Here is a 16325-nt window from a genome sequence, read left to right on the forward strand (position 1 = left end):
TTATCATTCTCAGATGTTCACTCACAGGAGTTCAATGCTATGATACTCTGTTCAAAACTTCCCAATATGACAGCAGTGATTCAGCCTATGGATCAAGGTGCAATTGTCACTTTCAAAACGTAATACATACGAATTGCGTTTGCTCAGGCAATAGCTCCAACAGAAGGAGGTATGGTAACATCACAAGATTACTGAAAGAATTATAATATTCTTCAGTGTATGCAGAACATTGCATCTTCCTGGAAGGAAGTTACAGGAAAATGCATGCAGGGGATTTGGAAAAATTTGCTGAGTTGTGTGAACATGCTCCAAGCGTTTATCAGGATAATATGATAAAAGAGATCGGTGAAAACATCATCCATATGTCAAGAATGCTGAATTTAGAACTTGATATTTCTGATGTGGAACAGCTCATAGATCAGGAAGAAGGGGAACTGACCGATCAGGACTTAATGGATTTTGAAGAGGAAAGAAATGCTGAAGAAGAAAGAAATAATGAGGAAGAATAAGGAGAGAAGTTGTCAAAAATTTTTACAGTGAATTTTTAGCTGAAGTCTTGTCTAAGCTAAACCAGGGGCTTCAGTTGCTTGAAAATATAGACTCAAATGCTGATCTTTTTGCCAAAGTTAATAGGCAGGTTCGAGAAGCAGTGAGATGTTACCAAGAAATATATGAAGAAAATTAAAAAAAGGACCATGCAGACAACTCTCACTAATTTACTGAGTAGAAACACTATCCCCATTCCTAGGGATAGCCCAGTTGATCCAGAACCTTCCACAAGTGGAATTATTACCATAACTGACAAAATGCTAACATTGTCCAACTCTTCTTCATTGTCAGAGTAAATTTTTATGATTTGTGTATTTTTTTACATATGTACACATTAAAATGTATCTGTAAGCTTATATGTAAAAACAAAGACGCATAAAGACCGTATTTGTAAAGACACTGACAATAAAAGACAATAATAATGAAAACTAAAAAGAAAAAGAGGAATTCAACTTACATACGAACTGACTTACGGTAGAGTTGTGAGAATGGAACCCTGTGGCAAATTGGTGACTACCTGTAGTTTTTCTTTCTTTTTCTAATGAACAAGGCAATGTGTACCTGACTCAAGCCATGGTTTTTTTTTAATTGCCTTATATGCATGCAAAAGCTTAACAATGAATAAGATTGAAGAAGAATCCATGCCCTTGAATTATGGTGTTGACAAAGAATATGGAATATACCACGGACTGCCAAAAGAACAAACAAATCTGTCTTGGAAGAAATACAGCCAGAACGCTCCTTAGAAGGAAGGATGGCAAGACTACGTCTCACATACTTTGGACATGTTATCGGGGGGACCAGTCCCTGGAGAACCTCATGCTTTGGCAAATTAGAGGTTCAGCAAAGAGGAAGACCCTTGATGAGACCGATTGACACAGTGGATGCAACAATAAGCTCAAACATAGCGACGATTTTGAAGATGTCATTGACTGGGCTGTGTTCCTTTCTGTCGTACGCAGGGTTGCTATGAGTCAGAACCCACTGAATGGTACCTAAAAATAATAACAGAAGTATGTAATCTTTGCTATTTTTTTTCTCAGTTTTTAGAAGCAACAGTTTTCTAATGAACTGGAGTTAATACCTACTTCCTAAAAGGGTTAAGGATAAAATGATGTATGTAAATTATGGTGTTTGACCTATTATTACTTCACGAGGGCAAAGGTAGATACACTGAAATGTTGAAATGGAATGCTATTGGAAGGTGAATTGATAAGGGCAACTTTTCATTTGTGCATTTATTTAGGAAACTAAAATGACAACCTTTCATGGACAAAGCTTTGAACAATTGTCTCCTAAAGAGGATTGTTGTTGTTATTAGTTGCCATGGAGTCCAAAAAAAAAAAAGACTTATAAATTGGTAGTTTTATTATCTCATGCCACCTGGTGTCTTGTCCAAGTTACTACAACCAGTAAATGGGAGCTGTTAATAATAAAAAAAATCACAGTTAATATTTATTAAACATTTTCTCTAGGCCAAGCTCTGTATTTAACCTTTTACATGGGTTCATGCATTCACTCGTTAATTCATTCCTTTACCAAATGCTTATCAATGTACTTCTAAATAACAGTAAATATTTTACATATTGTGTTATTTTATTCTTGTGATATCTCCACAGGTATGTTTTAATGTTCTCCCCATTAGACTCAGAGAGATTAAGTGATACATCCAAGGTTACAGTGTCAGATATGAAAGAAGTGGTATTTAGATAATTTCTCTCACTTTTCTTATGGTAAATAACAATTAATCTACCTGAATTTATTTATGTAGCCATTTTTCTTGTAAATGATGATCGTGATGCTTCCAATGTAACAACTTTATCAAAAATCTTTTAATACATTGGCCTTCTTTGGGATTAACTGAATATTTTTGAGTATTCTATTTTACTTCCCTTCTTATCTTTTTGGCTAGATCTCTTTGGAAGTTTTTTTAGTGTTTGCTCTAGAGATTACAATATTCATTCTTAACATATTACTGTCTACTGAAAGCTCATACCACTTCATGTAAACTGCAGGAACTTTGAGTATAAGTCCACTTACAACCCAATCCTTAGTACTATTGTCGATATGTTTTACATCTAAATATGTCATATACCCCACAATACAATGTTACAATTTTACTTTAAACAGTTTTCTTTCTTAACGGAATTAAGAAATGTAAAAAGATAGCACGTATATTTACTCAACTATTATCATTTTTAGAAATCCTGGTGGCGAAGTCGGCAGTTCGAATCCACCAGGTACTCCTTGGAAACCCTATGGGGCAGTTCTACTCTGTGCTGTAGGGTTGCTATGAGTCAGAATTGACTTGACAGCAATGGGCATTACCATTTTTAAACTGCTTCATCCATTCTATCTGATATCATTTCCCTTCTTTCATCTTTGATTCTAGTTACTTGATTCTTTGTCCTTTTTTTTTTTTTCTTAGTTAATCAACCTAAAGTTTTGTCAATTTTTCTACATATTTGATTCTTCCTTTTTTTTTTTTCTTGGTCAATCTAGCTAAAGGTTTGACAATTTTATTGATCATTTCAAAGGACCAGCTTTTGTTTTCATTGATTATCTCTGTTTATTTTTCTATTCTCCATTTCATTAATTTTTGCTTTAATCTTTATTATTTCCTTCTTTTGCTTGTTTTAGGTTAGTTTACTCTTCTTTTTCTAGCATCTTAAGGTAGAAGTTTAGATCATTGATTTGGAATCTTTCTTTTTTTAAAACACCCACATCTCACTTATCAACATGGTTAGGTTCCAAAGACCAGGTTGTTATGTGAAAATGGAGGATGACCACACTAGGTCACAAAATGGAGGATGACATAATTACATAACTGCCAAATTACCTCATTACATAGCTGCCAAGCCACTAAAAATCAGGACCCAGCCAGGATGAATATAACCTTAACCATCATAGCCATCATACTCTTGCCGCACACCTCCCTTGGTGTTCGTTAGTGCCAGACATATGTTTTAATCCATAAAATAGTCATACAGAAGATTTTTTACTAGTGTTGGAAATGTGAAATGTTGAATAACGAGCTAGTCAATAAGTGAGAAGTAGATATATAGGCATTTATATCTATAAATTTCCTTCTTAGAACTGCTTTAGCTGCACTCCATTAAGTTTTGATATGTGCTGCCTTCATTTCCATTCATCTCAAAGTATTTTGTAATTTTCTTTTAATTTGTTCTTTGACCATTGGCTATTTAGGAGGGTGTTGTTTAAAAAAAAAAAAAAAAAACCCTCCTTAATTTCCACATGTTTGTGAGTTTCCAAAATTTCTTTCTGTTGTTATTAGGTGCTGTAGAGTCGGATCTGACGCATAGCAACGCTATGTACAATGGAACGAAATACTGTCCGGTCCTGCGCTATTCTCACAATCGTTGCTATGTTTGAGCTCATTGTTGCATCCACTATGTCAATCCATCTTGTTGAGGGTCTTCCTCTTTTTTACTGACCCTCTACTTTACCAAGCATGATGTCTTTCTCCAGGGACTGGTCCCTCCTGATAACATGACCAAAGTATGTGAGACGAAGTCTCACCATCCTCGTTTCTAAGGAGCAATCTGGCTGTACTTCTTCTAAGACAGTTTTGTTCCTTCATCTGGCCGTCCATGGTATAGTCAATATTCTTCACCAACACCATAATTCAAAGGCATCCAATCTTCTTCTCTCTTGCTTATTCACTGTCCAGTTTTCACATTCATATGAGGTGATTGAAAATACCATGACTTGGGTCAGGTGTACCTTAGTACTCAGAGTGACGAGTTTGCTTTTTAACACCTTAAGAAGGTTCTTTGCAGAAGATTTGTCCAGTGCAATGTGTCTTTTAATTTCTTGACTGTTGCTTGCATGGGAATTGATTGTAGATCCAAGTAAAATGAAATCCTCAACAAACTTCAATATTTTCTCCATTTATCGTGATGTTGCTTATTGCCCCAGTTACTTTTTTCTAATTAGATTCCATTGTAGTCAAGGACACACTTTGCATTACCTTCTATTTAAATTTAAATGGAGAATGTGCATTCGAGAAGAACGTATAGTCTGATGTTATTGGGTGGGAGCCCTGGTGGCCCAGCAGTTAAGAGCTTGCCTGCTAACCAAAAGTTCGGAGGTTCGAATCCACCAGCTACTCCTTGGAAACTATATGGGGCAGTTCTTCTCTGCTCTATAGAGTCGCTGTGAGTGGGAATTGACTTGAGAGCCACGGGTTTGGTTATCAGGTAAAATGTTCAACAAATGTCTGTTAGGCTTGTTTGGTTTATAATGTTGGTCAAATCCTCTATTTCCTCATTGATCTTCTGCCTAGTTGTTCTATTCATTATTGAAAGTGGGGTATTGAAGTCTCCAACTATTATTGTTTGTCTGTTTTTTCCTTCATTTTTGTCAGTTTTTGCTTCCTGTGTTTTGATGCTCTCTTATTAGATGCATATGTGTTTATAATTTTTATATTGTTCTGATGGATTGACCCTTTTATTAAAATATTTCTCGTTATCTCTAGTAGCATATTTTGTTTTAAAGTCTATTTTGTGTGTATTAGTATATCCACTCCAGCTCTCTTGTGTTTGCTATTTACATGATATTTCTTTTTCCAACATTTTACTTTCAATTTATTTGTATCTTTGAACCTGAACTGCATGTCCTGTAGATAATATATGTTTAATCCAACCAAGTGCCTTCGAGGTTGATTCCGACTCATAGTGACCCAAGAGGACAGCATAGAACTGCCCCGTAGAGTTTCCAAGGAGTGCCTGGTGGATTCGAACTGCCAACCCTTTGGTTAGCAGCCATAGCACTTAACCATTATGCCACCAGGGTTTCCAGTATATGCTTGGATCTTTTTTTTTTTCCTTTTTTTAAATCCAATCTAACGATGTCTGCATTTTAATTAGATTTTTAATCCATTTTGCATTTAATGTTATTATTGATATAATTGAAGTTACATGTGACACTTTACTTTTTGCTTTCAACAGATTCCATGTTTTATTTGGTTTTTTTGTTCCTTTATTTCTCCTTTACTGATTTCTTTTGCATTAAGTGAATATTTTCTAATGTAGTATTTCAATTTCTTGGATAATTTTTCACATTTTTAAATTATTTTTTATTTTAATTATTTTTTTAGTGATTTTCTAGGTGTTGCTCTCTTACATATTAACTTATCAAAATTAGCTTCAAATTTATATTAACTTAATTCCAGTGAGATTTATAGAAATAACATTATCCTATAGAAATTCAGAAACATATTAAAGTAGCCTTCTAGTGACAATGCTATAGCCTATGCTGAAGAAAACAGAAGGACTTTTATGGCGAGGATTTTAGGACTAGAAGTATCATACAGGCTCCTCATAGATAGAGTGATTCTGTAGCATCTGGTCTCATGTTGGCTTCCTGGCATCAATTCCACCTTTGGTTGGTGGCAATTCTTTGGGTAATCTTCTTTTTTACTTTGTATGTAGTATTGGTTCCTTAACTGAGGGATGGCAATGAATTAATTTGGGCCAACTAGATTCTTTCTACCATGAACTAAATCTTTAAAACAATCACTCAAAGACATATAAAATAGAGCTAATTCATCCTAACCAAAAAAATCAAACTCATTGCCTTTGAGTCAATTTCAACTCATAGAGACCCTATTGGACAAAGTAGAGCTGCCCCATAGGGTTTCCAAGGAGCAGCTGGTGGATTCAAACTGCTGACCTTTTTGTTAGCAGCCAAGCTCTTAACCACTACACCACCAGGGCTTCAATTCATCCTAGTGCTGGTCATATTCTTACAAGTCTCTGAATTTACTATTGTTACTTGGATATTTGGAGCTGCCCTGATTTGTTTTTTTTTTTTTTTTTCTAGAGCTGCTTTTCTCTTCAATTTTGTGGGTCATTCCATGTCTTCTAAATTAGTTATAGTTTTGCTTAAATTAGCCAGAGTTCAATAAGCTGTAACCAAATAACCTAATGCTAGAAGACAAGCGGGACGATGGGGTGACTCTTCTTCTCTAGAGGGACTATAGTGTGGCTATTCTTCTCTATACGGAGACCATGGTGTACATAAAGGCTGTATGATATTTATAGATTTTCTCTGTATAATCTGTGGACCAAATATATCAAAGATACTGGTTTAGCGAAACTTATTAAAAATGAAGATGCTCTACCCCAGACCAAGTGAATAAAAATTTGTCAAGTGTGGGGCCCAGAAAATCTGAAGTTTGAACAAGTTTCTCAGGGATTATTCAATTAAACCTTAATCTTAATCTCTCTGATCTTCAGTTTTCTCATCTGTAAAACGAGAATAGCAAGACATGTTCATCAAGTTGTTTTCAGAGATTGATACAATGTACGTGTTTTCATATTGCCTCAATAGAGGAGAGTTGCATCATTTGTAGATTCAGTCCCTAAATCTAATCTGTCTAAGGTAAGAATTGTAAATGGCCAAACTGATTGTTGAAAATAATTTAAATCCACAATAATAATAACATATCTTCACATGTATGCATTGTGTTGTAAACAAAGCTACTGTTTTTCAATAAGTATGTAACTGACATTTTTTTCCTGAAGAGTCCGGATAGGTTTAGAATAGATGAACACCATGTAAAGTACCTGACTTGTACTTAGGAGCCATATTCTATTAAACACACACACACACACACACAACTTTACGTGCTGGAATCATACACTTAGATTGCTTTTACCATGAGAGGAACAGGAGAACAGTATGACTGGGGGAATAACACGTTTATCCTCACATCTGTTGCTAACTCTAGCTATTGGTTCTCAACTCTGGCAACAGAATTATTTCAGAAGCTTAAAAAAAGGAAACAAAATCCTGGGCTGACCCTGGCTAAATTGGGATCCCTGGCGTAGGGTCTGTCGGTTGGCATAGGTTAAATTATGCTGTAGTAACAAACAACTGCTGACTCTCAGGAGCTTATAATAGAAATTTATTTCTCACTCATGCTCAGTGTCAAGCAAGGGTACCAATAGGTAGTGGGCAGATGATGCTACAGGTAGTATTATTCCAGGAAATATGCTGATGGATGTGACAATATCTGGAATGTTGCCAGTCCATGAGGCAGAGGAAGAAAACATAGAGAACTGAATACCAACTCTTAACTTGTCCACCACAGAGTACCTTTTTACACTTTTCTTTAACCTTAGTGGGTAAAGCAAGTCACACAGCATGCCTAATTTCAACTGGATGGGGTAGTGCAATCTGCCCAAGTTCCTAGAAGTAGAGGGAATAGAAAATATTTGTGAGCATTGCTAACATTTACCACACAGAGTCTCGACACCAGTGTATTTTGAAAGGTCTCCAGATAATTCTAATGTGAAGTCAAGGTTGAGTATCACTGGTCTAGGGCTTATCGTCTCTAAGAGGAAAAAAAAAAGAGGAAAGGAGGGAAAAATCACCTATTTAAGGTCTCATATTAATCTGTGTAGGTTAATTCTGTGCATGACGTGACAAAGACGGTCTTCTCTTTTATCTATGTATTGTTGTTGTTCTTGTAGCTGCTGTTGAGTCCATTCCAATTCATGGCGGCCCCATGTGTGCAGAGTGGAACTGCTTCATGGGGCTTTTGAGGTTGTAAACTTTCAGGAGCAGATCACCAGGACTGCCTTCTGAGGCACCTTTGAGCGGTTTCAAACTGCCAAGTGTTTGGCTAGTAGTGCAGTGCTTAATCATTTGTGTCACCCAAGGACTACTTACTTATTTCTAGGGATGGGTTTACATGGTGGGCAGAAGAAATCATCAATGGTCATTGGAGGTGATCACTCCTAAGCTGCCTGTGCTATTCCTCTCCTTTTCCATGCTGGTCACCATCTGGTGTTCCTAATATTCTTACAAAGTCTCTGATGCCTCCAGAAATCCCAGATGTTCAAGGTTTTGCAAAAAGATAAATGGGTAAAAATCAAGACAGAAAAAAATGGAGGTAAATTACAGGTCTCATTTTTTTTGTTAATCTCAATACTCATGTTTACATCAGTCTTACTTTAACTAGGCTTTTAGAAACTTGGAAATTCTCATATATTATCCTGGGACTTGAAAAGAAATCACTCCTAGTATGTATTGTGTTAGAAAAGTGACTATCTACAAAACGTTGTTGAACATACAGGCAGTTATCAATATTTGTGGCAGTATTCTGAGCCATCATTTGTATTTTGATTCTCCTGTATGAGCCCAAATTTATGATGTCACTTTGAAAGGATGGCTTTTCTGCAATGACTGCTCACAGGACTTTTGCACATGGAGGATGGCTCAGTTCCTGGAATTGAGATCACTGTACATTTTAGGTCCTCAAGAAGCCAGAGAGAAATTGCCTGGATGCTTGGGGTAGGAGGGACAAGCCCCATACAGGATGGCGCAGGTGGCTTAGATCCATGGATCTGCTTAAAACAATGTTCATTAATTCAAATGCAGTGCCTAACACATGCATGACTCTCAATACACACTACTGAATAGTAGAATCAGATATTTAAAATTAGAAAAGACTCTAAACAACTGCTAAAAGAAATATAAATTGGCTCACAAGAGTCCGCCAATAGCGTTCATCTGTCCTGTACTTGACTATCTTCAATGACAGGAAATTCTTTACTTCCCAAGACAGTCTACTTAATAAGAAGGTCTTTATATTAATAATAAGCCAAAATTTGCTTCCTCTCGTTTCGCCTTCTTCCTCCTGGAGCCAAACAGAGCAAATTTAATCCTTCTTCCATAAATATTTGAGCAGAGTTAATATATTACCCTTTAAATTTTTTTTTTTTTTTTTAATTTTACTTTAGATGAGGGTGTCCTAGGCTGGGTTTGCTAGAGAAGCAAAACCAGTAGTGTGCATAAATATATATATAGAGATTTATATTGAGGAAATGGCTCACACAACTGTAGGGGTTAGAACATCCCAAGTCCCTGGATCAAGAGAGAGTCGTTTCCCAATTCATGGAACCAGAGAAGCTGGTGAACCCAAGATGAGCAGGTTGGAGAGCAGGGATCCTGCTCACAGGCTGTGCCAGTCAAGGAATCCCCAAGGTTGGCAGGCAAGACCGCATGGTTTCTCCTGAGTCACTTAGCTGCAGGGGCTGGCAAACCCAGGATAGGCAGGTTGGGGAGCAGGACTCTTGCTCGAAGGCCGTGAAGATTGGTGAATCCCAAGATGGACATATAAGCTGCTAGCTCAAGTTCCAAGAACCAGAGGTCAGACAAAATACAGCTGCTGGATCCAGAGCAAGCTAGCAACCTTTGCAAGGTGAGCAGGAAGGAAATAGGCCACGGAAGGTGGAGAGATGAAGGCTGAGGGGGTGGTGAGCCACCACAGACCCCACCCCTGCCGGTACCACTCAGCAGATTCCATCATGGGGGTAATCACATATCATATTTCAACAGGGAAGTGATCACAACGTTATACAACTGCCAACACACTGAGAATGATGGCCCAGCCAAGTTGACACACAATCTTAACCATCACAGTAGGTTTACAGAACAAACTAGCTTCTCATTAAACAATTAGTGCACATAATGTTTTGTGACATTGGTTACCAATCCCTCGAAATAAATATGGAATGCTTCACGAATTTTCATGTCATCCTTGCACAGGGGCCATGTTAATCTTCTCTGTATTGTTCCAATTTTAGTATGTGTGCTGCCGAAGTGAGCACTACCCTTTAAATCTTATCTAAACCAAATAGATCCAGTTTCTTTAACTCTTCTCCAAATCATAGGATGTCATATTGGAAGAAAACTGTTCAAGAATTTGTAGTAACTACTTAACAATGCATTCATCCTCCTGAAGTTCTTCAAAGCATCCAGCCAGCCAGTTTCTGGTTTGCAACCAAGTCTCTGGATTTGACCATATTTTGGACATTCTCTTTGAATAGGATCATAACCATCAGTTGCCGTAGAGTCAGTTCTGGCTCATGGGGACCCCATGTGTGTCAGAGTAGAACTGTGCTCCAGAGTTTTCAATGGCTGTTTTTTTTTTTTCCGGAAGTAGATATCTATGCCTTTCTTCTGAAGTGCCTCTGGGTGGACTTGAATCTCTAACCTTTTGGTTAGCAGCTGAGTATATTAACCGTTTGCACCACCCAGGATCATTTCAGGTGGTAATTCAGTGAGGTAAGGAAAATTAGGAGCTCTTTCATATAAATGGAGCCCTGGTGGCACAGTAGTTAAGAGCTCAGCTGCTAATCAAAATGTCGGCAGTTCAAATCCACCAGTCACTCCTTGGAAACGATAGGGGGCAGTTCTACTCTGTCCTGTAGGGTTGCTATGAGTCGGAATTGATTCAATGGCAATGTTTTTTTTTTTTTTGGTGGGGGGGTTTGATATAATTATCTTCAGTCCTGAATTGAAACCAGCTCCAAACCGTTTCTGTAAATTAACACACATGTTGATAAACATATGCTGTAGAGAGAAAATAATCTCTTAATTCACATATTTAGGTCTACAAAAAAAAACCAACCCATTGCCATCAAGTTGATTCAGATTCACAGCGACCCTATAGGACAGGGTAGAGCTAGCTGCCCCATAGTGTTTTCAAGGAGTGGCTGGTGGATTTGAACTGCTGACCTTTTGATTAGCAGCCATAGCTTTTAGCCAGGACTCCTTTTTGTTTTTTTTATTTAGGTGTATATAAAAAAAAAAAAATTAGGGAATATAAATTCTTTGTTTTTCTGTAACTTCATTTTTTAACAACAGTTTTATTGAGATGTAATTTACTTACCATTATATTGACCCCTTTAGTGTTCAAGTCAGTGCTTTTTAGTATATTCACAAAGTTGTGCAGCCATCACCATTATCTAGTTCCAGAACATTTTCCTCACCCCAAAAAGAAACCCAGTACCCACCAGCAGACAGTCCCCCTTTTCTCTTCTTCCAGTGTTTAGTAGTCACTAATCTACCTTCGGAAACCCTGGTGGGTAGTGCTTAAGTGCTACGGCTGCTAACCAAATGGTTGGCAGTTCGAATTTGCCAGGCACTCCTTGGAAACTCTATGGGGCAGTTTTACTCTGTCCTTTAGGGTTGCTATGAGTCGGAATCGACTCGATGGCACTAGGTTCTGGGTTTTAATCTACTTTCTGTCACTATGGCTTTGTCTATTCTGGACATGTCATATAAATAGAACCATACAATATGTGGTCTTCTGTGGCTGGCTCCTTTTACATAACACAATGTTTTCAATGTTCATCCATGCAACAATACTTGATTCCTTGCTACTTTCAAGTAATATTCCATTGTATGGATCTACCACATTTTTTTTTTTATCCACTTATTTTTTGATGGACATTTGGATTGTTTACACTTTTTGGCTATTACAAATGATACTCTTATGAACGTTTGTGTACTATTTTTTGTATGTACATATGTTTTTATTCCTTGGGTATACACTTTAGGAGTGGTATTGTTGGGTCATATGTTTAAGTGTTTGAGGGACTTCCAGACTGTTTTTCAAAGTGGCTGTACCATTTTACATTCCCACGAGCAATGAATGAAGGTTCTAATTTCTTCCCGTCCTTATCAATACTTGTTGTAGATCGTCTTTTATACTTCAGCCATCCTAGTGGGTGTTAAGTAGTCTGTTTGTTGTTTTGATTTGTATTTTTCTAATAACTAATGATGTCGAGCATCTTTTCAGATGGTTACTGCCCATTTATCTGGAAAAATGCCTATTCAAATCTTTTGCATATTTTTTTAGTTTGGTTATTTGTCCTTTTTATTGCTGAGCTATATACGGCGTGAGTTAGGGGTGCAACTTCATTCTTTTGCATATGAATATTCAGTTGTCCCAGCACCATTTGTTGAAAAGACTTTTCTTTGCCTTTAGGATTGTCATTGCACCTTTGTCAAATATCAAATGGTCAAAAATGCAATGGTTTATCTCTGGATGCTCAAGTCTATCCTATTGATATATATGTTTATCCTTGACTGCTGTAGCTTTGTAGTAAGTTTTGAAACCAGAAGCAAGAGTCCTCCCACTTTATTCTTTTTTTCTCTCTTCTGAAAATTGCTTTGGCTATTCTTAGTCCCTTGAATTTCCAAATGAAAGTTAGGATAAACTTGTCAATTTCTGCAAAAAAGCAGCTGGGATTGATAGTGATTGCATTGAATCTGTAGGTTAATTTGGGATTATCATTTTAACAATACTAAGTCTTCTGATCCATGAACATGGGATGTCTTTTCATCTGTTTAGGTATTCTTTAAATTCTTTCAACAATGTTTGTAGTCTTCAATGTTGTAAACCTTGCACTTCTTTTGTTAAATTGATTCCTTAGTATTTTATTCTTTTTGATTATATTATATATGGAATTGTTTTCTTAATTTTATTTTTGGATTGTGTATAGAAATTCAATTGATTTTTGTGTATTGGTATTGTATCCTGCAACCTTGCTGAACTTGTTTTCCCACATGGAAGCTGGGAAAAACTGGTTCTTAAATCAGCATGCTCTTTAAAATCTTTTGTTTATGGCATAAACTTTGTGTTCCAAGGCCTTCAGACTCTTGGAGTTTAATACTTAGAAACCAGTCTTGAGAACTCTAAACTTTTTTCTCAAATTACCTTCTCTGCAATCAGCTTTAAAATCTATTTTGAAATTCAAAGGCAAGAATTTAACTTTGTTATTTGCCTTTCTGATGCCTCTGGTTGAGTTTAAATGGAGTTAGGGACCAGGATATAAGGATATAATACTTCAAAATTTTATCCTGCTGAATAAAAGGAGCGCCCCAAAGCAAACTGAGTCCAAAGAGGCACAGGTTGCACAGCAGTGAAGCTAAGTGACAGAAAGTAAGCCAGAAGTCATGTTGCAGGGCAACCACCAAGTTCTGCTTTGTATTCAGGCTTGACAGTCATGGGTTCTGTGAGTGTCCAGGGAGGTTAAGGTGTCAGATATCCAAGTAGCGTAAGCAAAGAGAGGAACCCATTATAAGGACATGGTGATGTCTCATAGAACCCAAAGACAAGAAGGAGTTGGAGCCTTAGGAACAAATGTAATCAGAAACTCAAATGCAGTCACATTCCTCACCTTTTCTGGTCCACAAGATTACTGATAACTTCTAGTTTTTGCAGCTCCCAGTAGCATCCAAAGAGAGCAATTCTTTCTTTCTAAATTAACTTCCAAAATTCTCTGAAAAGGATGGTGATTTTTAATCAGGTGCCCAACAATGAAATGTTGACATGGGGAGGGTCCTATCCTAATAACACAGACATTTCTGTCATAACCAGGCAGGCTGTGGTGGTGATAGCATAACATTTTTAGACGTCGGTTTTCTGGGGAGACAAATCTGTTAGGTTCTTTCTTTGTTGTTCTCTGCTGCAACTAGCTGGAAGCCCAAACTTCTTAGACCAGCATGTGAGACATTCAAAATCTCTTGCTAATCTATTTGACCGTCTTCATCTTCTGCTAGTGCCTGTATCTCTCCCTATACCCTGGGTCTAGGAGCACCAAGCTGCTTTCTCTACTGGGAATGCACTGTGTTCTTTCCTGTCTGTGAATCACTGTACACTTTTTTTTTTTTTTTTCTGTCTGAAACACCTTTTCCTTACTAGTCGGCCTGGTAACTTCTACTACTCATCTCTTAGATGCTGTTCACTTTTACTTCTGGAACCATTCTAGACCACCATTAAAAAAAAAAAAGACCAAATCCATTGCCATGGAGTCGATTCCGACTCATAGTGACCCTATAGGACAGAGTAAAACTGCCCCATAGGGTTTCCAAGGAGCGCCTGGTGGATTCAAACTGCCGACCCTTTGGTTATCAGTCATAGCTCTTAACCAGTACGCCACCAAGGTTTCCCTCCCCAAAGCAGCCTTTCCCAACTTTCCCTGTCATCTAAATCCAGAAACAAAAACAAAAACAAATCTATATACATGCTTATCAAGCATTTCCAGGAGGGTCTAACAAAGAGTGAAGGCTTTGAGAAGTGATTCCAGCAAAACCGGCAACCAGTGCCAACCAGTAACCCTTTCCACGCCTCACTTCTAGGATAACAGAGGCAAAGACTAGGCCAAGTTAAAAAAAGGTTACATTTTAAAACAAAGTATAAATCTTAAGAAAAAATCACTGGAACTGACACTGGAAAAGAAGAAATCCAGACAGATTAAAAAAATGAAATACTAAATACCTGTACCCCATCCTTGGGCACACAAAGCTGAGTTTGGGAAGGCTCCCCGCCTCCCGAACTACCAACTCCAAAACTCCATTGGAGTTCACAACCAGCCCCTCTTCCGCATGCGCATAGCAGGCACAGACCGCTCGGCCTTTCCGGTCGCTGTCCCCGCCCCCGAATTCCGAACTCCGGTTGGCCCTCTTCGCGAGACCGCCCCTTCAGCCTGGCCAATGGGGAAGCTGCCTGGGCTGTTCGGCTCTACTCGCCGGCAGCGTGCAGACAGCCGCGTTACCTGCTAATCCGCGCGGAGAGGAGGGATGGCGGCGGCCACTGCGGGTCGGCTGTTGCGGCTTGGTGGAGCCGGATCTGAAGGCCGATGGCTTCGGCTCCGTGGCGCGGGGCTGTCGCCGACCTTCCTGCAGCCCTTCTCGGCCGGCGCCGGCTGCGGAGAAGCGATCCAGAGGCGGCAGGTGTCTCACTTTACTTTCAAGCCCGACCCGGAGTGCCAGGAGTACGGTGAGCCCGGGGATATGCTGTCCGGTCCCGCTCATCCCAGGCTCCCAGGCCCCCGGGCGCACGCGAGGATGCCGCCCTCCTGTACCGGGCGGGGCCCGGCAGGCCGATTTCTCACCCCGGCCTCAAATCCTGACCCGCTTTCCAGATCTCGCCTACTGCAGTGTCTGACAGTGGTTCCTTCCCCGCTCTGGTTTCGGGGCAGCATCTCGGAACCCTCGAGATGGGTGAGGGAGTGCACTGCTGTCTAGAAGGGCCCGAGGGTGGAGGGGAGGTCCCCAGAAAACGCCTCCCTTTTTTTGTCCTCCATCCCTGCTTTCTCAACTCAGGCCTTAGATGGCCCAGCTTGCCCGGGGCTGGCTCACTAACTTTAGGCAGCAGTATTTAAAAGAAACGGAAAAACAAACAAACAAAAAAACTTTGGCAGGTAAGGGATTAAGTGACAGAATAGATTTTCCGAAGCTCAAAGAACAGGTTCTTCTTGGAGATAGATCCAGTCTTCCTATTCTAGCCTAGTAGTACTGAGCTTGTGCTGGGCTAGGGTGCCACCTTGCCAAGGAGGGTAATCAATGAAGGTGATGGGAGGAGGAAGCAATCTAGTGTATCCAGTGGTAGGAAGGGCAGTTAGGGATACTCTGTGCAGTAACAAACCCTCACAGTATGACGATTGCATGGCTTTTACTGTTTCTTCTGTACATTTTATGTAATCTCTGAAAGAACCAATAGTTGTCATCAGAACGACATGAAACAGTAAGAAAGCAGTTGCATTTTCCTTATCCAATAGCTTCTCACACGCTAGACCTTTGGTTATTGGAAATGTGTCTTTACTTGTGAATGGTAGGAGTGAACTTAATTGCGTACTTTCCACTGCAGACACTGCTGAGAAATTTGCTTTCATAATCTAATTTCATGCTTGTGACAACCTTCCCATTTAGTAGTTGTTAAGCGAGGTCTTGAGATAGTTTGTCCAGGTTACAAAGATAATTAGTGGTAGATCCAGCTTTAGGACCATGTTGGTCAGATTCCAGAGCTTCCATTCTAAATGATTGTGTAAAAATGCATGCAGAAATAATTTACGTCACAGTTTTGTGAAACAGTAGCTAACATAAAGGTGAATAGCATCTGGTCAATAAGATGAGCCCCAAATTCCTTCTTCAAGGCAAGGAAACCAGTACCA

The 16325-nt window shown here is 38.9% G+C and overlaps 1 protein-coding gene and 1 non-coding gene across 6 annotated transcripts in view; one reads left to right on the forward strand and one right to left on the reverse strand.

Annotated features, from left to right (window-relative positions):
* Window positions 1–10083: 10083 nt before the first annotated feature.
* On the reverse strand, window positions 10084–10190 carry LOC126058130 (U6 spliceosomal RNA). Its single transcript, XR_007513113.1, has one exon. It is a non-coding gene; the product is annotated as a U6 spliceosomal RNA (small nuclear RNA).
* A 4704-nt stretch (window positions 10191–14894) lies between these two features.
* Window positions 14895–16325, forward strand: part of BCKDHB (branched chain keto acid dehydrogenase E1 subunit beta) — a 632618-nt gene continuing 631187 nt past the window's right edge. For 4 of the 5 annotated variants that reach the window (XM_049896136.1, XM_049896108.1, XM_049896098.1 and 1 more), the window contains exon 1: window positions 14896–15151. In XM_049896136.1, coding sequence (XP_049752093.1) covers window positions 14953–15151 — 199 coding nt within the window. In that variant the 5' untranslated portion in view covers window positions 14896–14952. Of the gene's footprint in view, window positions 15152–16325 lie in introns of all 5 variants that reach the window. The other variant, XM_049896118.1, reaches the window with a different exon arrangement.

Source organism: Elephas maximus, chromosome 1 (assembly GCF_024166365.1).
Source record: "Elephas maximus indicus isolate mEleMax1 chromosome 1, mEleMax1 primary haplotype, whole genome shotgun sequence".
Classification (NCBI taxonomy): Eukaryota; Metazoa; Chordata; class Mammalia; order Proboscidea; family Elephantidae; genus Elephas; species Elephas maximus.